Source organism: Centrocercus urophasianus, unplaced genomic scaffold (genome assembly GCF_019232065.1).
Source record: "Centrocercus urophasianus isolate 14NV4802_14NV808 unplaced genomic scaffold, USGS_Curo_1.0 seq_62, whole genome shotgun sequence".
Taxonomy (NCBI): Eukaryota; Metazoa; Chordata; class Aves; order Galliformes; family Phasianidae; genus Centrocercus; species Centrocercus urophasianus.
Window position 1 is genome coordinate 478,912 of NW_024885222.1, and position 23,195 is coordinate 502,106.

General features: G+C 48.2%; 1 protein-coding gene across 3 annotated transcripts; it reads left to right on the forward strand.

Annotated features, from left to right (window-relative positions):
• The first annotated feature begins 367 nt into the window (after window positions 1–367).
• On the forward strand, window positions 368–23,115 carry ACLY (ATP citrate lyase). 3 transcript variants are annotated; one of them, XM_042836588.1, is made up of 29 exons: window positions 368–456; window positions 4,813–4,982; window positions 5,808–5,930; window positions 6,919–6,981; window positions 7,577–7,767; window positions 8,449–8,528; window positions 9,022–9,152; window positions 10,030–10,148; window positions 10,574–10,710; window positions 11,136–11,197; window positions 11,355–11,472; window positions 11,626–11,780; window positions 12,219–12,309; window positions 13,401–13,430; window positions 15,071–15,212; window positions 17,030–17,198; window positions 17,633–17,737; window positions 17,988–18,184; window positions 18,358–18,439; window positions 18,776–18,886; window positions 19,228–19,355; window positions 19,529–19,622; window positions 19,859–20,013; window positions 20,268–20,418; window positions 20,968–21,111; window positions 21,333–21,446; window positions 21,896–21,978; window positions 22,093–22,169; window positions 22,351–23,115. In XM_042836588.1, the coding sequence occupies exons 2-29, from the start codon at window positions 4,824–4,826 to the stop codon at window positions 22,443–22,445; spliced, it is 3,306 nt and encodes a 1,101-aa protein (XP_042692522.1). In that variant the 5' UTR covers window positions 368–456; window positions 4,813–4,823; the 3' UTR covers window positions 22,446–23,115. The 3 variants fall into 3 exon arrangements, with proteins under 3 accessions (XP_042692522.1, XP_042692520.1, XP_042692521.1); XM_042836586.1 differs by lacking the exon at window positions 13,401–13,430; XM_042836587.1 differs by lacking the exons at window positions 368–456; window positions 13,401–13,430 and adding an exon at window positions 1,797–1,820.
• The last annotated feature ends 80 nt before the right edge of the window (window positions 23,116–23,195 follow it).

Sequence of the window (23,195 nt, forward strand, 5' to 3'; positions counted from 1 at the left end):
CTCTGCCGTAGGGAAAGAGCTTGAGAGGGTCTGTAGGAAAAAAGCTGCCGGGAGCTGAGCGCTAGTGGGAAGCAGCAGAGGCGGGACGAATCGGGCGGGGAAGCGAGCTGGCGGTGCTGGAGGCGGCGCGGCTCTGTGCTCGGGGCTGACGGCAGCTCCGAGTCCCGGTGCGGGGTTCACGGCCGAGAGCGGGGGGGACGAAAGCGGGGGGGGAAGCTGGGGAGGCGGGGGCGGGCGGAGGGGCGGAACTACGACTCCCACAAGGCCGCGCGGGCGCTCCCCACCGGCGGAGACCAATAGGAGCGCGGGCGCAGCTCAGGCAACGCGCACGTGACGGCGGCGGCAGCCAATGGGCGACGGCGGCGCCCGTAGGCCGATGGGCCGGGGAGGCAGTGCCGCGCCACAGCGAACAAAAGGCGGCGGCCGTCGGGGAGCGGCAGCGCGGAGCGGGCGCAGGTGAGTGGCGGCGGGCAGAGCTCCGCGCGGCGGGCTGGCTGCCCCGGGCTTCTTCCTGGGGGGCGCTGAGATCTCCCGGGGCTCTGCGCGGTGGCGGGGGGCGCGTGCCCGGCCTGGGCGGGGATGTCTGCCCGTCTCTGAAGGGACCCGGCGGCGCTGGGCCCGGCCGTCCCTGTGGCTCCGGCGATACAATGGGGCGCTGGGAGCCGCGGCCCCACGCTGTCCGCTCCCGCCCTGACCTTGAGGCCGCAGCGAGGTTCGCCCTCTATTGAGGGATGCGGGAGCTCCGCTGCGCTGTGCCGGGCTCGGGCTGCTGGGCGGCGTTTGATGGGAGCCGGGAGAAAGGGCTCCCGCCCGCGCCCTGAGCTCTGTCTGTGCGGGCGGAGGCAGCCCGGCCCCAGAGCACCGCCGTTTGCGCCTCTTCCAGAGCGAGAATCGCTTTTCGCGGCTGGCAGGCCGCCCTCCCCCCGCCTGCGGTTCTCGTTCCGTTCTCAGCCCGTGTCGCAGCGGTGTGAGGAGCCCCGGGCTGCCTTGTGCTCCATGGGCGGCTCTGAGACCCGGCCGCGGCGTGGCCGCTTTCCAGGCCCCTGTTCACTACCTGCACGCATCTGTTCGTGTTGCAGCTTTGGAAGTTCTCTTCCTGTTGCACAGGGGTCACGTTTCCCTCCGTTAAACTACATTTGCTGTCTGGCTGAGCATCCAACGACTGAAAAACTGCGTGCGTTCTAAATATGTTGCTGTAGATCCCTGCAGTTGCTTTGTTTCCTTAATTGTGTTTGGAACTCAGGCTGTTGCTCTCCTGTCTAGTGTTGTCTAATCCCTGGTGATGGGGAATAAACCCACACAGCAGAAGCTCATGGGGTTTCAGGTTAAGTTTTCTTTTAAAGATAGAACTCCAGGTATCCCATTGCTGATGCCCGGCGTGTACCAGCACATCTGGAGCCAGTCTTCAGGTCTCTGTTAACCTGGCTTAAATTGGTTCATGGTCTGCTATTTTCCTTGGCTGCATTTTGATTTCTGAAGGCTCGGAGTCTGTAGAGAGCATGTTTCCCACCACCTTAGTGAATGACAGCAGCTTGCATCACAGCAGCCCAGTGCCAGGAATTTCACAATGTGCAGCACTGAGGCTTCTTGAGGCTTCTGACCCATGAAATTGGCTGCTGTGGGGCCTCTCTGGAGCCCCTCTGCCATCTGATGAAAGTGTGCTTGCCAGGTGGGTGCTGACGTAACTGTTTGTGCTGCTGTGGGCAGGAAATATTGACTGATCTTGAGCTGTGTTAATAAATGACCTGGGATGAAGGGAGGACACTGCTTTACTACGTGACTTAAAATCCTCAGGAGGAGAGAGGATGAAATCTCTCCAGGTGGGTGGAATTGTTTGGAAGCACAGTTTGGTATGAGTGGAGTTGAGTGATTTGGGGCTAAGCAAATTCCACGCGTGGAGCCCTGTTCTGTGTGCTTGTGAAGGGGTGAGGCTCACTGAGTTACACCTCTGAGACCAGAAAGGGCTTAAGGGCATAAATCAGTCCTTTCTTTAAAAGGTATTTCTTACATGGGTAGGCTGTGCTCACCCACCATCCACTCTGTTCAGTATTCAAAGGGACTTTACACTGATTCTATTGCCAAAAATGCCTTTTTTTTTTTTTTTTTTTTTTAATCTTTTTTTCATCTCCTCTCTGGTTTTTATTGTTTTACCTTCAGCTGGTTGCTGGTACGTTGGGGCAGATGGATCAGCTGTCACACAAACACAACAGCGTCCTGCTCTGTAACCTTTGTCAGGCTTACCATTATCACACTGAGTATCTTTTCTTTCCTCAATGCGCTTGAGAAACTTTAAAGAGTAACTTTTTTGTGTACTTGGCAAACTGTGTTGTAAGGGAACAGATACTTCTGAGCCCTTGATCGTGTGATCCAGTCCATTTCTTTTACTTGCTCCAGGCATGCTGAAAACCAGCACTCATTTACGTCATTGGCTGTGGATGATTTTCAGAAAGGTCTCTGACTTGTTGCAGGTAAACTGTTTGTTTTAGAGCCTCAGTAAACGAACACACATCATTAGTGGAAATCACTCATACATCCACAAAGAACTCACTTTTACTGTGATCTTCTCATCAACCCACAGCCAGGTACGTGATTCTGCTCAGCAGAGCTCCTGCAGGATTTGAGACCTGAAGTCACTGGAAAACTGCAGTTCGGACTTAATGAATGATTCATAAACAGAGCAGCATCTCAGGAGTGAGTCAGTAGGAGAGAACATTGTTATAGTTTGTATTTGGGGTAGGGAAAGGGGCCTTCTGCTCTTCCACCCCACCCCGATGTCCTCCTGCAGTGCAGCCATTACATCTGTGGGCATCAATCGGAGCTGCAGGCGCTCAGTGCTGCAGAAAAGCCCTCCAGGACAGCTGGAAAAAAAAAGCCCTCCCTGCCTGGCTGTGGGGACCTGCAGGGATTTCTGTTCCTCAGCTGCCTGCAGGTCGGCAGTCAGGGCTCTGCTCGGTGTTTGCTCAGCAGTGCGGCTGGTGGTGGAGCTGCTGTGCTGTGGCCCCTGTGGCCGATGGGGGACCTGCGCACGCACAGACGGGTCGGAATTGCTGATGCCCTGTCAGACCTTTATCTGCTGATCTTTTGGCTTAACAGTTCAGCAGACTGAAGGCATTGTTTCGTGCTGTCTGTCCCATGAGATGGGCTGAGTTGGAGCATGGAAAAACTGTGTGAGGGATGTGATTAAAGACTTGCTAATGCGTTGGGAAGTGTAAAAAAAAACACGGGCTGTTCTCTTGCCTGGGACAACCAGCCTGACACACACAGATCTGTCACATTCATCTGTTCCTATTCAATAATCCTCTAGGTTTTCTCTTTTCAGTAAGACTGAGGTCATTGGGTCTGGTTCTCTGCTATTGCAGACAATTACATCTTGGTCACTGGCATAACTAATGCCAGCTTTTGATTAATTTGTAATGTGCACTGCAATGTTGTTCAAGGACTCTGTGTCACCTTGGAGAAATGCAAAATCCATAGGTTTGTGTTTTCTTTCTTCAGGATAAAATACAAATGGCAAACATTTATTAACCCATATGCTCTTACTGCAGTCAAATGTGCTGCTTTTTCTCTGGGACTGGCCTTTTTTGTGCTGTTCTGGTAGCAGCCGATGGATTTCTGAGAGCCCTGGAAGCGAGAGCGTTGCTGCCAGGCAAAATTAATAGCTGCAGGTAACTGGGGGGAGGGATTTGCTCCCAGAAATAATGCTGCTTCAGAGTGAAAGTTGTAATCCAAAGTTCTGAGCGCTGTGGTACAGATGGCTTAGTGATGTGTGTGCAGCTGTGAAGGCAGAGGTAGTGGAATGCTGTTTGAGGGAACTGAATGTTTGCAGAGTAAGGTGTGTGTTTTACAGCTCTGCCACCTACCAGCCCAACATCCAGCTGCTTTTAGAGCTCTGGACAGTCCTTTTGGCCAGCCATGTAATCAAGCTGTAAGCCTTTGGTCAGTGCTTCTCTGGTGCACACATGGTCCTTTTTAATTAAAGAAAGCTGTCTCAGAATAAGGTGAAATTGATCCGTCATTAACAAAGGATAGCTGTGAACCAGCTCTGTAACCAGCTTGAGATTCTTCTTAGTTGGATGCAGCAAACTGTAGTTTGTTTCTGGTGGTTAAACTATTCTGTCTCCTGCAGAACCTTCTGTCTTTTTACAGAGGTTCAGCAGTCAAAACAAATCTGCTAATGCTTTAATTTTCAGTGCAATTGCAGCACAGCTTACACTCCTGCAGTTCTGTGGCATTCGCGGGGCAAAGATGGGTAAGAAAAAAGGACTTGGCGGTGGGTAGGATTTTGTGTAGCAAATATCTAACTGCTCTTTAAGCAGGGAAGCCATGTCTGCAGGCTGCTCAACACCCAGGTTCTTGTCATGGCTGGCCATTTCTGTTTGTGTTTTACAGACTGTTTCTTTGTGAGACAGCTGCATGTTTTGCTTCTGCTGTAGCATTAGGCTTTGTTGCCTTCTGTTCAGAATTCCTGTCCTTTGAGGAAGCTGTGGCAGAGAAGCACTTGTCTACCAGTGTTGCCTTGTGGCCAGAAGTGGGGCTTCTGCTCTGTGATACCGTGGGCAGTCAGTTGGCCTTCAGTGGCTTGTTCAGATACTTTGCTTTCTTTGGAGTTCAAGCAGCTTCTCATTTCTGTGGCCGTGCCTTGCAGCTCTGCCAGGAGCTCAGGGTGCTTCTGTACTCCCTGCCGCAGGGCTGTGCGTGGGGAGCAGTGACAACATTCAGCACAAGGCGCCGCTCCAGCCTCTGTCAGCTGTGACCCCTTGGCCAAAGCGCTCTCTCCTGATGACTTCTCTGACAAACTGCTTTTCAATCCAGTCTAGGCAGCCATGTCAGCCAAAGCCATCTCTGAGCAGACGGGGAAGGAGTTCTTGTACAAGTACATCTGCACGTCCTCTGCCATCCAGAACCGCTTCAAGTATGCCCGCGTCACCCCGGACACCGACTGGGCACGGCTCACCCAGGACCACCCCTGGCTGCTGAGCGAGGTGAGGGCTGTGCAGGCAGGGCTCCCTGTGTGCTTCCTGAAGGGCTGGCCGTAGCTGCTGCCCTGCAGTGCTTGCGGCCCTGGTGAGGCAGCACAACACCCTTGAAGCGAGGTTTATCACCTTCAACAGGGCCTGATTATCCAAAACAAACAAACAACAACAACAAAACTTGCAAGCAGGAATAAGCCTGTTACCTGGGAGCAGCCTCCTGTAGGTACAGCATGAAGAGGCACTGTCAGGTGACTAAAATGTGTGTGACACTGAACCCAGCCAGTCTCACGTGCGGAGGATGGAGTGGCAGCATTGTGCCACTGTAAGCAGTGGTGATGTGCTTGTGCTTGGCGTCCCACATCTCTGATGGCTTCTCCATGTGTGCCTCTGCTGGTGGAGGAACGCTGGTGTCATGGTGTATCTCACAAAGGCTTACAGGTGGATGGGGTGCTGGGTGCTACTTGGTGTGAAATGCCATCCTAACAGTTACATGGGAAGAATTTAGTTCACTAAAAAGCCACGCCAAAGCACCACCATCAGAATCTGATGATCAGCAGAGACTGAGCTGACTGGAGTCCTCTCTGAGGGGAAACAAAGCAGCTCTACTCAAAGTGTAGAGATGGCAGGAAAAGAAAGGCAGATGTGTTGTAGCAGGAGATGCATTTGCTTAACAACTGTAACGCATTAGGCACAAAACAAAGGACTGAGGAACACAGCAAGGACTTTGCTGCATAAAACTTACTGAATTTTTCACTTTGCCATCTGCAGAGAATCTCTCAACCAAACTCTCTTTCTAATTATTCTTTCTTTAATCCCTCTTGCACAATGCTGCAGCGTTTAGTGGTGAAGCCAGATCAGCTGATCAAGCGGCGTGGGAAGCTGGGGCTGGTTGGAATTAACCTCACCCTGGATCAGGTGAAGGTTTGGCTCAAGCAGCGTTTGGGCCAAGAAACCACGGTGAGTGGCATTTGGCAACAGGTCTGCAGGTATTGCTCTGCCTTGCGGGGTTGGAAGGGCGTGCTGTGCTGACACCAGAACAAATAAGGAGCTGTTTTGTGTGTGAACCTCCTGGTAAATAAGCGCTGTTAATGGCGTGCTGTTATCTTGGTGCTCCTGCTACCATCTGCTGTCGGGGGCCGTGTAGCAGTTCAGAGGAGTCAGCACAGCTCTGAAAATGCCTTGCTCTGGGGAATCAGTAGTTGATCACTCAAATGCTGTGTCTAGTTGGCGTAGCTGCTTTGCTTTAATATCTAAGGAGGTTTTAACAAGACAAGCATAGAAGCTGTCATAAAATTGTCCTCCTACTGTAGCCAGGCAGTGCTCTGGTTGTTCTCTGGGTGTTACTTCAAGTCCTTTTTTAGTGTGGTGCTGTCTTGTAATATTTATTCTCCTGGGAATGCTACTGCAATGCTAATGATAAAGAAATGCCTGCCATCCAAGTTTCTGTGTTTCAGGAGTTCCTCTGCTTCAAGGGAGCAGCTGCCTTGCTCTGCTGTGATTGATTTGCTGCTGGCTCCAGGCATCAGGCTGGGCAGCTGAGCCAGTGAGACTTGCCTGAAGGCCATTACAAAACAGCAGGCAACTGCATCTTGTGTGCCTCCCATCAGAAAAATGACGGGTGTTGAAATAGCTGTTCTGCACAATGCAGCAATCGCATCTGAAGGGAAGGCTGTGACCAATGATGTTGGATCCTGAAGCAGTGGTACCTACCACAGCCACGTCCCTTGTGCTGGGATGCTTTGGGTTGGATGGCAGGAAAGCACCTCTGCAGGTTCCTGAGACCTTGCTGTGGGGAAGAGTGGGTTCCCTGGAAACGTGGTGCAAAGGTGTTTGGGAGGAATTGGTTAATTAGGATAGTGTTAATTCTTTAAGCTTGCCTTATGGTCTCATAAATGTGGGTATTGGACAAGTATTTATTGGTGTCTGCCTTGTTTTCTGCCTACAGATTGCTAATGCAAAGGGAATCCTGAAGAATTTTCTGATTGAACCCTTCGTCCCCCACAAACAGGTTGGCTAAGCAATTAAAGCTTTAAAAGCACTTCTCAATCTTTTCTGGCTGGTGTGTGGCTTAGATGGTTTGATACAGAGGCAAAAGCAGGAGCTTGGGAGTGGGTAATTAAGCTGACAGTGATGCATGTTGCCAGAGCTGCATGCTGGCACAGCTTTAGTCCCTGCAAAGAGTCATTAATAACCATGGTTGCTCTTACTCCACTGGGAGGAGGTTACAAATCACAGAAGGACCCATTTGGAAGGCAGAAGGCAGATCCTTGAATCTCCCATCTCGCTTTGTGTGGGATGTCTCAATTTGTGCTGGTGAAATCTTTGTTCTGTGCCATGGTTTTGGGAAGGGTATAATTACCTTAGTTGCAGGTGCTTTCGCTGCACCGGGAAAGGATCTGGTTGTGTGAGATAGGAGCGTTTTCCTCCAGAAATAGAGAATGGTGTCCCTGGATGAAGCTTCCTGGGAGGTGTCTGGGCAGTGCTGGAAAGCTTAGCGTTCCAAGGGTGCTCAGTTTCCTTTCCTGGTGCTGACAGGAGCTCCTCTTCGTCAGGGTGTTTGCTGGGTGTGACTGCTAATGGCTGTGCCTGGCTCTGTGGTGCAGGAGGAAGAGTTCTATGTCTGCGTTTATGCTGCCCGGGAGGGAGACCATGTCCTCTTCTACCACGAGGGAGGTGTGGATGTGGGAGATGTTGATGCCAAAGCTCAGAAGCTGCTTGTGGCAGTGGATGAAAAGCTTAATGAGTCAGACGTGAAGAAGCATCTCCTGCAGCACGCACCAGCAGATAAAAAGGAGTAAGTATGGATCAGGTGCCCAATTCCCGTGCCTGCTTTGGGCACAACCAGCCACCCAGAAGCTCATCTTCATTTTAGTGCAATGTCCATTCACAGTGCTACCTTCTAAAACTTGCTCTCCTACCCCTCTTGCAGCTCTCAGGAATCTTCCATGCATTCTAATCCTGAGTTCTTTGACCTTAGCCGAGCCTCTTGTGACACTGAGAGTGAGTGTTCCTGGTGCTTTCAGCCCTCATTTGACAGGAGCACTTCTAAATCTACTGAAGCTTTGACCTCTGAGGAGGTGGAGATGCGCACTGAATTTTGATCTCTGTGCCCGTGTAGAAGCCTGTCACTAACATAGTTTATTGCAGTCTGCTCCCCATCTCAGCTGGCTTAGTTCTGACGAGGATGCATATCTGTCAGTGAGAGAAGGATGCACTTCTGTCTCAGGACGATTAAGCAGACAGAGCAGCTCAAGACAGTTGCTCACAAATGTGCTCTCAGCAGAGTTTGCTGGAGTGTAATGAGGATGAGTCACCAAGGTCTGTCTTTCCTTGAGTCATCATCCAGGCTTCTTCCAGAGAAGATGAATGAGAATGAAATAAATTGGTACAGAGTAGATTTGAGGCTAATACAAATAAGGCACAGCAGGCTGTACTTTATATTTGGCTGCTTTAATGAGTTTAATTTTTTTTGCAGCATCTTGGCTAGCTTCATCTGTGGCCTGTTCAATCTTTACGAAGATCTGTACTTCACGTACCTCGAGATCAATCCATTAGGTAACCAGAGCTTTTGGGAGCCTACATGTAGGACCTGCTATTATCTGTACTAAAATATTGAAAGGTGTGGGTTAGCCTTCTCCATTGTGTGCAGTTCATGATAGTGGCATATGCAAAACAGGTACAGAGGTGGTTGTGACTTGTCTTGGAGCTATGAATTGAATGAATATGAGATGTGAAGAGCTTGGAGGCAGTGTTTGTTATCTGATCTCCTAGTGCAAACAATAGCCTGAAAGGTTGGGAAGTAGAAGTGAAGCACGTGAGAACGGCTCAGGATAAAACAGCACCTGAACCAGATCACTGCGATCACCAGTTCATGGTGAAGTGAACTCTCTGGGTTTTCTGAATAGATTTAAAGATTGATGTGGAGAAAGGAGATCAAAGGGGGCCTTTTTTTTTTTTTAATGATACCCGGTGTTGGGTTTTGTGAGCGAATGGGTGGCGGGTGCCTGTGTGCAAGGCACAGCTAATCCTGGTTTGTTTTTTCCCAAAGTCGTGACTAAGGATGGTGTCTACATCCTTGATTTGGCTGCAAAGATCGATGCAACTGCTGACTACATCTGCAAAGTGAAATGGGGGGATGTGGAGTTTCCCCCTCCCTTCGGCAGGGAAGCCTACCCAGAGGCAAGTAACAAGCTGCTCTGGCCAAAATTCCTCCCTTGTGGACTACAGGATTAATTCTTCATTGCTTGTGTGTCCGTAGCAGTGAAGCTTCTCTCTCATGTAGGGTTTTGCTGCTGTTTGAAGTGGCTGAGTCTTCCCTCTCAGAATTGTCAGGGTTTCTACTGCCAGTTGCAGTAGCTCCATACGTAGCTTCTCTCCAGCTTTAATAACTGCTGGAACTGTTGGAACTCTCTTCTTAATTGTTCTGTTACTTATTTTGGGTTCTGCTACTTACTCCTCAAAATGATTTTCCCTGATTTATTATTTTTTTTCCTGTTTCATTAATTATAATTATGCATCAGTTGGAAAAGGTTTTTGTAACATGGCCAAGAAATCCATTTAGCTATTTCCCTCCATGTAGCATGCTGGATGCCAACACTTAACTCAGTTTGCACTTAAATGTATTAGTTCAGTTCTTGTCTCTCTGAATCATCCCTCTGCAAGTCACTGTGAAGGTTACTATCTCAGTGTCTTTGAGAATCTTAATGAACTCCCAGTGAAGTGCTTCACAACAGGCGAGACCCTGTGGTGCAGGAGTACCACACTGAGCCAAATTACAGCTCTCTTGGTGATTACATTCTTAGCACAGCTGGAGAGAAGGTGGCCGTGGGTGTGCAGGGTTTGTTTTTTGTACTTCCCCAGTCTCAGTCTGCAGACGAGGTCAGAGCAGAAGCTGTTTGCAGTCCCATTCTTCCTTCAGCTTGACAAAAAGATGGGACAGCTCTGCATGCCTGGAAGTTGGACCCAGCAGCACTAGCACTGTGGTTTAAAAAACAGCATGCAGGTATTAGCCAAGGAAAGCCAGAAAGGCGCTTAATGTTTGTTGGTGTGTCTGCAGGAAGCCTACATTGCTGATCTGGATGCAAAGAGCGGAGCCAGCTTGAAACTTACTATTCTCAACCCTAAAGGCAGAATCTGGACCATGGTGGCTGGTGGTGGTGCCTCTGTGGTTTACAGGTATCGTAGCCAGGGTTGGGGTGCAGGGGGTGTTGCAATGGAAATGAGCCTCTGGGGAGGGACTGTTTGCCATGCTGTGACTGCTTGGGACCTGCCTGGAATGAAGATGCTGTGAAGGTGCCTTCCTAGGGTGTGGAACGCAGTGTCATTTAGAAGTGATAATTTGACTCTGGGAGGTTGAATTAAGCTTCTCTTCACCTGGGAAAAGACTGGCTGAAGGCTCCTAATGTTCATGTGGCTGCTGTGGTGGTTCCCATCACGTGTAGGATGTATAACAAGGCTAATTGTGACTGGCACCGAGAGAACAGCTTTGTTCTCAGTGGATGTGTGACCTCCCGAAGTCGTGCTTTCACAGGAATTTGGGATGTTCTGTAGTGACACAAAAATTGTAACTAATCTCTTGAATTATTTCTGTTCTTTAATAGTGACACTATTTGTGACCTGGGGGGTGTGAATGAACTGGCAAACTATGGCGAATACTCAGGAGCCCCAAGTGAGCAGCAGACCTATGACTATGCCAAGACTATTCTCTCCCTCATGACTCGAGAGAAACACCCTGAAGGTAAGACCTGGGATTGGGGCTGTAATTAACTAGCCAGGATGTACAGCTCAAAGTATATAGGAGAAAAGCTAAACAAATCTGGAGCATTGCTATGCTTAGAGCTACCTGGGAGTCTTAACCTACTTCTGCCTTCTGAGTCAGATAGCAATGGATTTCTGTTAGCTCTTGCTTCAGGGGTACGGTTTGTATTTTTCCACGTACCAAAGAGCACAAATGTGGTTGAAGAGATTCTTATCAGAAAGTTTCTTGCCTGATGCAAAACTCGTCTTCCAGGCTCTGTTAAACACGGCCTACTGCAAACTGTTAATTAGTCTGAACCACAGCGTTGTTCCTCTCGGTCCTGCGGTACTTCATGGTCTTACAGTAGGTACACTGTGTTCTTTACGTGTTCTTAATGCTGCTTTATTCTTGTTTTTTTCTCATAGGCAAAATCCTGATCATTGGAGGCAGCATTGCTAACTTCACCAACGTCGCAGCCACTTTTAAGGTGTGTGACGACTTGGGAGTGTTGGCAGCCCCAGACCCTTCTGTCCAGGTCACGTTGTGCCAATTCTGGCTGTGCATCCCTGTAGTGCTTGAGGTGATGAGGAGGGCGGTGTTAATGTTAGGCTTCCCAGCTCACCTGTCCTTTGTTTCTTTCTCAGGGCATTGTTAGAGCAATTAAGGACTACCAAGGCCCTCTGAAAGAGCATGAGGTGAGGATCTTTGTGCGGAGAGGAGGCCCGAACTACCAGGAAGGATTGCGTGTCATGGGAGAAGTTGGTAAGGACCATCCGCTTCCTCCCGTGTTGTTCTCATCTCTTGTTTTTTCCATCTGCTTTGGCTGGAGCCTTTTTGAAGTTCAATACTTCGCTCTGGCAGATGCTGGTCCCTTTTCCTCTGCCTAAAGCTGACTGTTCTTGTATTTGTGTGCAGGGAAGACCACTGGGATCCCCATCCATGTCTTTGGCACAGAGACTCACATGACTGCGATTGTGGGGATGGCGCTTGGCCATCGACCCATCCCCAACCAACCGCCCACTGCAGCCCACACTGCCAACTTCCTCCTCAATGCCAGCGGCAGCCCATCGGTGAGCTCCTCCACCCCCTTTGTGAAAGGGGAGGCTTGTGAGGGGCCTCCTGGAAGCAGCTTCCTCTGTCTGGATGGGTCAGAAATAGATGTTAGCCACTGTCAGATTGTGCAGTTAAAAGGTTGAGGGCAAACTGGTGACTGCTTGCATGATTTTCCAAGAAGGGCCATCTGGTATTCACTTCACTTATGCAGAAAATGTGATCCTTCAACAACAAGAATGTGACTCCTTTACCTACTGGGAACTTGGTCATTTAGGAGTATTCCCTCTTGACTGAAATATTTCTATGCTATATATAGAATCTATATCTATAAATTGTTTTTCTTTGGAGGGTAGCATAGTTAAAGTGACCATCTCCTTTTAAAAGCCCCAGAAATTGATACTGGGCTGCCTTATCTGGTATGCTGTCCTTTACTGATTGGCTTCTGAATCTTTCAGACTCCAGCACCAAGCCGAACAGCTTCTTTCTCCGAATCCAAACCTGATGATATTGCTCCAGCCAAGAAGGCAAAGCCAGCAGCACCTCTTGGTAAGTCCAGAAATGGTTGCTAGCAGTTCTGTTCCACTCTAAAAGAATGTGGACTTGACTAAGGTCTTTTTCTGGATACAAACAAAAGTAATGTTGCAGTATTTGTCTGCCTTTTTAAGTGCTTCTAGGATGTTGTCCCTTGCTGTGCAATTAGCTCGTGCACAAGGTGAGTCAAAGCTACCTTCATCTGTGGTGATGGATTTTTTCCAAGCAATCGCCGCTGCTTCAGAGCTGCAGCCTTGCCATGTTCCCTTACGTGAGGCCAGCAGACAGCAGCGTAGCATCTCTGCTGTGGCTGCTGCACTGAGGTCTGCTTTCCATTTAGGAATCTGGGGTGTTAACATGGAACACTGTTGGAGCAGTGTGGGTATGCACAAAGTCCTTGGTACGTGTTGCAGCTTTCAGGATGAGCCATCTCCAGACAGCACTGAGAGCCTTGTCAGTTCAGTAGGAGCTGTGATGCAGTAATGAAACGTTTAGGATCTCTTATGTGTGGTGGGATTTCTTTTGCTTTTTTTTTTTTTTTATGGGTTGTTTTTGTTTTTAAGTTTGTAGGAGGCTTCTTTAGCACAGTGACATGCTTGAGCTTTGGGGGCCTTCTGGTTGTATTTGTTGGAAGCCTTTCTGGGTAAGAGAAACTGCATTGGAGGGTAGGGACAGAATATGGAGCTGTTCTGCTGCTCCCCTGAGTGTGAGGAGATGGAGATCTCACTGGCAGCAGAACAGTGTGATGACAGTGGGATTCAGATCTGACTCCACTGAAACACAGCACCCAAATAGAAATACTGCTCTCTTAATCACGGTGTGCAGAACTTTTGCATAAGCAGTGCTTTGAAAATGTGAGCTGTGGATCTTGTGGTGTGGAGAACACTGGATGTGGAGAGAAGGTACAGCAGAAATGCTTCAGTCTGCGTGTGGGATTTTTGTGTTTTTTTTTTTGTTGTTGTTGTTTTTTTAACAAAAGCAAAACCCAAAAGCTCTGAGAGCTGTGGGGAGGGAAGCTGCAGTGAGCACTGTGCCACGCGTGGCCTTGTGGGGTGACAGCAGCCAACTGTGTCATATTGTTGCATGAGTGATTCTCTCTTCAACAGATTCAGTCCCAGCTCCACGACCTGGTGCAGGTAGGACATGTGTGACTACCTGAGTGTGTCTGGCCTTGCTGGCAGCTGACTTCTCAGTTTTTGTTGCTGTTTTTTCTCGCCAAAATTTTGCAGTGTTGTTTAGTCCTTCCCTTCCCTCCTGCCAGCAGATGCAGCTAGCACAGTCTTCCGGTTGTTTTTGAAGTGCAGATCACAGACGCCTTTGCACAAAATACGCGTTTCCTCCCAGGGATGGGGGGACAAGTTTCAAAGTTGCTTCTCTTCACCTTCCCTCTGCTCCCATAACCACTGAGAGAAAAACAGCCCTGCACACTGAGAAAAGCAACCTTTGCTTTCGGCAAGGACTTGCTGAATAATAACTAAAAGGAAACGTAGTAGAGCAGCTGTCCTGCTTATGAGCCTTGAGGGCACAAGAAAGTTAAGGAATGAAGTAAAGGTTCTTGTTGCCTTATTGGTTCAACAAGGCATTAAAGCTTGCGCCCAGTGAAATTGTGGGAACTTTAAGCTCAGTGCTGGATGAGAAGCTTCTGAAGCAAAGTGAAGTTTCCAGTTATTTTCCCTACCATAAGAGTGGAGACGGGCAGAATGAGACCCTCATTCTTCTTTGTGTAATTTGGACAAACAATACCACCTTTTGCATCCTGTGTTTTCCTGTTGATACTGATATTATTCCTTGTAGGCACCTGCAAGATGATAAATTGGAAAGGTTTGTAGGGTGGGCAGCTTCCTAGGCACAAGTTGCATAGCAGTGCATCTTTACTATGAACGTGTTGTGTTGGAGAAGATAGTGACTGATGTATTGCTAATGCTGGGAGAACACCATCTTATTTATTCCCTCGTGCTGACTACCTTTTATTTGAAGCCTAAAAGAAATCAGCTGTAGACTCGCTGAGATCAGCAGATGGATCAGCTCAGAGTTAGTTTTAAAATGATCTCTGTATGGAGTCCAAGGGAGGAACTCAACATCTTGCTGTGACAAGTGGTGCAAACGTACTTAAATAATTCATCTTCACTAGCTGAATTGTTGCCTTTCCTGTGACTCTGCCCCTCAAAGCCAAAGTTTTGGGCTATAAATAAAATTTTAGAGCCATCAGGTTTGTGTTGGATCCTGATATCAGAAACTGAAAACAAAAGCTGAGTAATGTAGTGCTCCTTTGCTGTGTCTCTTTCATTTTCTGCATTTTGCTTTTTGTTTCCTACCATCGTGCTGGTATGGCACCCTGACAAATGCAGGAAGCAAACCTCCCGTGGTTCTTGCAGATTGAAGGCCATATGCAACAGAAGTTCCCTTCCTCTTCAGCTTTGCAGAATAAATCCATCTGGGAGGGATGTGAGGAGGAGGCATTTCTCACTTCACATCTCTCCAGTCTTACACCAGTTCCCAGCCTGTGATTCTGCACTTGTCCATTTTGTGAAACCCAAAACTTGGCTGCTGTGTTCAGAATCCTGGGAAGAGGAGGATGCTGCTTCTGCAGCTTCTTCCTTAATTTGGGCACTGTGTCTACTACATCCTGCAGCTCAGCTGTTGGAACCAGTTTGGGGGTGGGGGGACATGCTGATCTGGGAGGCTTTCAGCAGACGTTAGCAAAGCTTCAACTTCTGTCTTGCACAGATATACATTCGGGGTGTGTTGGTGTTTTTTCCCCCCGCTCTCTGAGCAGGTAAAGCCACAACCCTGTTCAGCCGTCACACCAAAGCCATCATCTGGGGGATGCAGACGCGAGCTGTGCAGGGGATGCTGGACTTTGATTACATCTGCTCCCGGGACGAACCTTCCGTAGCTGCCATGGTTTATCCATTCACGTAAGTAGCTGTGCTAACGGCGTTTCTCTGACTGCATTCCTCAGATACTTCTCTTAGCTTTCTCCTCCTCCAGCCTCTGTTCTTTAGTGTAGTTCTGCCCTAGTTCTCACTGCTGCTTTTACACTTTCTCCTCTGCTCCCTGTCATCAGGTTGGCTTTGCAGACTGCTTCCTGCTTCCCTCAGTCACTGATTTCAGGCTGCTCTGAGTTGTGCTGTACAGCTGACGTGGAGCTGTTTCAGGCCCCACATCTTGCTCTTTCCAAGGGTGTCCAAGTTCTGTTCCTTCATTCCAAAGTGAAGAAGGTTTTGCTAGTTGGACTTTCTTGTAGCAGCTGACTAGCTTAGCAGAGGCACTAAAGACACATATGGGCTCTTCTGCTGATTCTGTTTGCTGCCTACTTGTCTGACACCTTGATTTGTACCTGTTGCAGTTGGTGGGTTTTTTTTTTTTTTTTTTACCTTCAAATATTAGCTGGAGTCAGAGCAGCTCTGCTAATCAGGCTAAGGCAATCTGTCCTGTCAAATTATTTAAATAGATCCTGATTCTGGCTGTCTCCTCTATTAGTTGCAGTTTCTTAGCAGGCAGGAAGTGTGTGGGTCCTTCAAGAGAACTCCATCACACTGAGGTATTTACCCTCTTTGGCCTTATCCCCTCAGCTAGTGGGTTTAGAACTTAGTTTCAGACTGACCCCAGGAGGTCCCTCCATGGCTGCTGAGATGATGCATAAGCTGCTCCATTGCCCCTCGTGTGAGGGGTGGGGAAGCCTTCCTGTTGAACAGAGCAAGTGCTGAACAGAAAAGGAGCAACTGACTTGGCCTGCTGCTGAGACAGATGAGAGCATGGAAGGGGAAGAGGCTTGTTTTAATTTCTGTGGTATTTACAGACATCCAGGAGAGCTGATAGCTGATCAACCTCCCTCCTGCAGAGTACTGCCTCTCTTGTCCATTGTGCTGTTGGTCCGCAGCTCTGATGATGATTGCAGCTCTGAAATACCTTCTCAACAAGTGCAGACCTCAGGGTGCTGAGATGAACTGCAGGCGTAGCTACTGCTGATGAGCAGCAGCCCCTTGCAGTGTTGCAGTCACTTCATGAAAGGAAGCCATAGGGATAAAAAGCTTAAGGCTATCTATTAATCAGCTGTTTCTGCTTGACCTTCTGGAGCAAGCCAAGCTGCCAAAAGCTGGAACATTCTGTTGCAAATGTAACAGTGTGGAAATGGCCAGTATTTCTGAACTCCTAAATGGCTGAGTAGAGACTTGAAGGAGTCCCAGTTAGTCCACCACATGTGGCAGACAACATGTAGGAACTTTCCTAGATGCCTCTCCTCCAGCATGTGCAGAGCAGGGTGGGCAGTCCCACTGCAGAGGAATTGACTGGCCCTTACCTTGCTATCCTGGCTGCTGGCCACAGATGCTGGTTTCCTGTCTTCCCCTAATCCAGTATTCGTTCCAGTCCAGTAAGGCAGCTTTGCATGCATCTCATTCATTACTCTTTCTGTGCCTCATTCTGTCTTCCAGCTTGGAGTAGAATTAAGGCTCTGGTAACTTCACTGTGGGAGAGCTTATTCATCTTGCTGGATGCCTCTGTCCCCATTAGCTCGTCTCCTTCCATACGCTGCTCTGTTCTATACTCTGAAGAACCTTCTGCTGTTAGTATGGTCCCTCCCCACATGTACTCACTTGCTAGTGAGTGTCTCGCAGTCAGTCTTGGTGTCTGAGAGTTGGGGTTTGTAAACTCCTCTCTATCTGCATGCGTTGTATCCCTTGTTTTTCCAGAAGCCTTAAAAGTCAGGGCTTTTTCATCTTCCCCTTCATAGTGGTGACCACAGGCAGAAGTTCTACTGGGGCCACAAAGAAATCTTGATCCCAGTCTACAAGAACATGTCTGATGCCATGAGGAAGCACCCAGAGGTGGATGTTCTCATCAACTTTGCGTCTCTGCGCTCTGCTTATGACAGCACTGTGGAGACGATGAATTATCCACAGGTGAGTGAGGGATCCAGAAGAAACTCAAGGAAGACCATTTAAACCTTGTGCTGGTGCTTCTGGAACAGGGTACCAGTGTTTCTTAAACCATGATGATATCAGCAAACCAACTTGGTGTCCCAGCTTCCAAATAAATACCTCAGTTCAAACTCCTCGTGAACTCTTGGATACTGGAGTTGTAGAGCAAATCCTAATGCTGGGCTTGCAGGTTATGGGAAAACTCAGCACCTCTGTCTGAGAGTGATCAGTTTTGTTTGAAATACGGTGCTGCTCCCTGATGTGCAAGGGGAAGAAAATCATCTAAACCATGCATTGAAGCTGCTGAGAGGACTGCAGCAGGTTATGGATCTGTGCACTGAGCTTTTCTGCCCCATATCTACCCAGCAGCCTGCAGTTTGTTTGGGGTGCTGATGGCTCTCTTTGTCCCGATGCAGATCCGCACCATTGCCATCATTGCTGAGGGCATTCCAGAGGCTCTGACACGGAAGCTGATCAAAGCAGCTGATAAAAAAGGAGTCACCATCATCGGGCCTGCAACTGTAAGAACTGAGACCTCCCTCCTTGTTTATCCTGTCTTAATCTTCACATCATTTTCCCCGAGGGATGAAGTATATCCTACCACCCAGCTTGTGTGTAGCCATACAAAGCAGGTGTTAGTTGACCATTTTAGGGTCACGTTACCTTCTTCACTGCTTGTATCAACACTGACAGAAGGCTGTTTTGCAGAAACGTTCCTAAGTCTCCTGTCTGTTTTAAAGGACTTTACATCTTTCTGTGATTTTCTTGTAGGTTGGTGGGATCAAACCAGGTTGCTTCAAAATAGGCAACACGGGAGGCATGCTTGATAATATCTTAGCATCAAAACTGTACCGTCCTGGCAGCGTGGCTTATGTTTCAAGGTCTGGAGGAATGTCCAATGAGCTCAACAACATAATTTCCCGAACCACTGATGGGGTCTATGAAGGGGTGGCCATTGGAGGAGACAGGTAGGAGTCTAACAAAGGAGCTGCTTTCCAAGTCAGTGAACAGAAGAAGCTTCTTGAACTGTCAGTGTCAACTGGGGCGAAGGGCAGGCTGGCTGCTAACTTGTCTTGTTTCATAGATTTTTTTTTTCCAGAAATAAATGAACTTCTCTCATTCTTCCCTGTTTTTCACCCAGATATCCTGGTTCAACTTTTATGGATCACGTCTTGCGTTATCAGGATACCCCAGGAGTGAAAATGATTGTGGTGCTTGGAGAGGTGAGTGGGGCCATTTCTCTGCCCTCTGAGAAGGATGCTTCCAGAGCAGTTGAGTTTGACCTAGCAGCAAGAATAAATAGTAAGTAGCAGCTACAACTAAGTGGCAGCTGTTCGTACTGTTATTAGAAATCTGAAGTTTTATTTCCTGCTTCTTTAATCAGAAGAAATTGAATGTATTCAACACAGTCTCACTTTAAAAACAGACTTCATTCTGAGACTGAAGCCATTATTCAGTGCAGCGGGACCAAGAGTTTCCATGTGCATCTCAGAGCTGGTTTCAAACAACGAAAAAAAAGCAAAGCTTTTGAAAGAGCTCAACTCTCTTTCTCCCTACAGATTGGAGGCACAGAAGAGTACAAGATCTGTAGGGGTATTAAAGAAGGCCGCATCACCAAGCCAGTGGTGTGCTGGTGTATTGGTACTTGTGCCACCATGTTTTCTTCAGAGGTACGTGCAGAAGTGGGGTATATTTATTTGTGACAGGAGGGGAGGAAAGCCAGCTCCTCCCACCTAAGCCATAGCAGAGAAGCATGCAGAAGTATCAATAATAAAAGCTTTTTGTGCTTATTTAATTTGCCACTGGAGGGCTCCAAAGAATTCAGTGTGTTCGTAGATGCAGCCCAAGCATCCTAGAGCAGCCAGTTGCAGCCAAGAGTTCTGTTAGGCCAAACAAGAAGGCAGATTGTGCAGTCACTGCTATTCCTGCGACCACTTTCCTGTTCAGTTATGTTTACCTGTAAGCCAGTACAACTTGCATTCCTTACTGATGTCTCTTCTGTTGTTTGTAGGTGCAGTTTGGCCACGCAGGGGCTTGTGCAAACCAAGCTTCTGAAACTGCTGTTGCAAAGAATCAAGCCCTGAAAGAAGCTGGTGTGTTTGTTCCCCGGAGTTTTGATGAGCTGGGAGAGGTCATTCAGTAAGTTGCTCGAGCAGGAGATGAAAACTCCTAGGGTGCTTGACTTTAAATGGTTGAGAAATATTCTCCTGCTCTGGTACCCCTGCTTAGTCTGGGCTCTCGAGGTCTGGACTAAGGCTGCATCTCTTCTGTCATTCAAAAGGACTTAAATTAACAAAAGGATTCTCCCCCAGGTCTGTCTATCAGGATCTTGTGGCAAAAAGAGTGATTGAGCCAGCTGAGGAAGTTCCTCCTCCAACTGTGCCAATGGATTACTCCTGGGCTCGGGTGAGCTATGCTACTTCACTTGATTCTTGGTTCCATAGGCACCAGACAAGATGTGTGGTGTCCTTTCAGTGTCCAGCATTACAGTGGTGTTGGCTCAGGCTTTGTCGTGTTGTCTGTGCGCTTGCTGGCTGCGCTGGTTGTAGGCTGTGGAACCTGCCCTGAAGGCAAGTTTAAGTCTTGCTGCCCCTTGTTTCTGAAGAGGATTGTTTAGGATCATCTCTGTGCTGTGATTCTAGGAGCTGGGTCTGATCCGCAAGCCGGCTTCCTTCATGACAAGCATCTGTGATGAGAGAGGGCAGGAACTGATCTATGCTGGCATGCCAATCACTGAAGTCTTCAAAGAAGAGATGGGAATTGGAGGCGTTCTGGGCCTGCTCTGGTTTCAAAGGAGGTGAGGCAGCTTTTGTGGAAGCCCAGACCCTTTAGCTTGAAGCCTTGTAGTTTGTAGTCTTATAGTCTAAATATTTCCAGTGGAAAGGGAATAAATTCCACTCATCTCTGAGAAGACAGGTGCCGGGATGCACTGATGGCTGCTGTGATCCCACTGCTCCTCTATCTTAGAGTAGAATTACTGTCCAGAGCAACACTGGGCGTTTTGTTACTCTGATCTCTGCAGTAAATGACTTCAGTCTCTCTCTTGCTCAGGTTACCAAAGTATGCCTGCCAGTTCATTGAGATGTGTTTGATGGTAACAGCAGATCACGGGCCTGCTGTGTCTGGAGCCCACAACACCATTGTCTGTGCAAGAGCTGGAAAAGATCTTGTGTCAAGTCTCACTTCAGGCCTTCTTACTATTGTAAGCACTGAAGATTCAATTTTGTTACATGCTACTCAGTCCTAGATTTATTACAGTAAGCTAGGATTTGGCACAGCTGCAAGCTAAGCACTAGCTCCTGTCTGCACATCCATAGTCTGAATTTCTGCTAAATTCCACGCTTACAGCTGATGAAAGTGAAAATCTACTGGAAGAAGCCTACTGTTCAGTTTCTGTTCTAGGTTTGAAATCTAGTCCATGTTTCCATGAACACGACTATCTTGTCTCATGTGTGAGACTGTAGGAGCCAAATTGCTGTCAGAATTGTTCCTTCACGGCTGCCTGATGTCTCTAGAACTGACAAGTCATGATTCAGATTGGATCTCCCCTCTGCCACCTGCAGTGGGGGTGCTGTGCTGTGCGCTGACGCTTCATTGAGTTATGAAACACTTCGTCCCAGGCGCCCGCCCAACTTTAATTTCATAATTGCCACACTGGCAGATGTGGAGGAGGGGGAAGATGATCCTGTGCTTGTTTTGGACCTTTGCTTGTGCAGTTCTTGCTGTAATTCTCTTTGTGTATTGAACCCAGGGTGACCGGTTTGGTGGAGCGCTGGATGCTGCAGCTAAAGTGTTCAGCAAGGCCTTTGACAGTGGGATTATCCCTATGGAGTTTGTGAATAAGATGAAGAAAGAAGGGAAACTGATCATGGGCATTGGACACAGAGTCAAATCTGTAAGCAAACTGCACTATTAGTACATATTGGAGGTGTTTTTATTGTGCATGCTCTGGTTTTCTTTATAAAAATGGGGAGGAAATGAAGGCAAGGAAACCAGCAACTCTCAGAGGCAGCGTTAGGCAGAATTCTCAGGACTTGTAAGCTCTGAAGCTACAAATAGCAGATCTTACATGAAACACCTGTTAGATGCATTGCTAACTTTGTTTTTGACTTGTAGATAAACAACCCAGACATGAGAGTTCAGATTCTCAAAGACTACGTGAAGCAGCATTTCCCTGCCACTCCGCTGTTGGATTATGCGCTCGAAGTAGAAAAAATTACAACTTCCAAGGTGAAATGTGCTGGAATTTATCTGCTCACAGGCACTTTTTCTTACTGGGGGAGGAGTTAATGCTGTATTTTAATGGCAGAGCTTAACAAATTATTGAAGTGCAGCTACAGTTTAATAAGGCTGAAGACATTTGGACAGCAAGAAAACACTGAGCAGAACAAAACCTGTTATCAGAGTTACCTGGCGTGGTCTGGAAGTGCAGATCCTTGTGGGTAGCACACAGGTGCTGGCAGAGGGGTGAGAATCTCTGTGGATGAAGTGAAACACACCTGGCTGGGGCTGCTTGGCCGTTATGTGCATCAAGTACAGCTGTTGCTCACAGTCAGCCTTCTGTATCACTTGGTGTGCATGTCCACAGCTATGGCAGCCTGCAGATTACCCCGAGCGTGGAAATTACAGGTGAACATCACTGCCCATTGCTGACATCTTTGTCTGTGTATTTCCTTCAGAAACCAAATCTTATCCTGAATGTAGATGGCTTTATTGGAGTTGCCTTTGTTGATGTGCTCAGGCATTGTGGCTCTTTTACACGGTAAGTATTTCTCCCTTGGGTTGTGCTCCTGTACTTAACAATAGGAGCCATACTGCCAGCTTGTGTGGGGCCGGGGTTTCCAAACACTGAGTAGTTGCTTTGTTTTTCTTCCAGGGAAGAAGCTGATGAATATATTGATATAGGAGCTCTTAATGGCATCTTTGTACTAGGCAGGAGCATGGGATTCATCGGTAAGTTTGCTGTGGTTTCTGCAGGGACGTGCCCTGCTGCCATGAACGGGACGCAGAGGTGGAGGTGTGGGCTGTCAGTTGTGAAATACCGGTCGTAGGAGTCCAGAAATCAAAATCCTTCCAAGGCCGAGTGTGATGAGGAGGAGGCTCAGAAGCGCTGTAACAAAGACTTTCCTTTTAGGACACTACCTGGACCAGAAGAGATTGAAGCAAGGTCTGTACCGTCACCCGTGGGACGACATCTCCTACGTTTTGCCGGAGCACATGACCATGTGATCCTCAGTGCTGCTCAGCAGAGGGGGGAACCTGCACCGAGGACAGCCAGGAATGGGACTTTGATGTACGAAGGCCATTGGTACAGACAAGGAGCTGCCTAGTTAAACTGTGCAAAGCAACTGTTCTGTGGGAATAGAAACTTAAGCGAAAGCCAAAACGTGTGCTGTTCCATGTTACCTGCTGTATTTAATACTGTTTCTCACCCTTTATTTTTTTTTTTTTTCTATTCTAGTTTTATTGTTGTTTCCAGGAAAGGTTTTCATGGTTCTGGTGGCTCAGAGTTGTCCTGAGGTTTTCCTGATAGCGGGGGAAGTTCCCATAAGTGCTGATTTGAGGGTTGTGGATTGTTCAGTGCGGGCTTTGAGGGCTGTTTCTCAGTTTGTTTACTGTGTGTTCATCAGTCTAATTGTACTCTGAATAGTGGGACCACTGCTGCTCTATAACCTCTGTTACTCAAACTGCAGTGTAGTAATTTAAGATGTAAAGTTGTACCATATACTGCTGTTAAACTGTGAAACTACACCTATTCCAGTGCCTGTATTTATGTAACTCCTCATTTACTGCTCAGCTGCTGCGGGCCGCCAGGCTCCCGCCTCACCCGATCTCAGTAGTGACTTCAGCCTCCTCGCTGTATTGTAACGAGCTCAAATAAATGACGCTACTGCTCGGCTGGGCGGCGCTTCCTGAGCGGCGACTGCGGCGTGAAAGCAGCCACCCCTCTCCTGCTTGCCGGAAACGTCACGGAGAGAA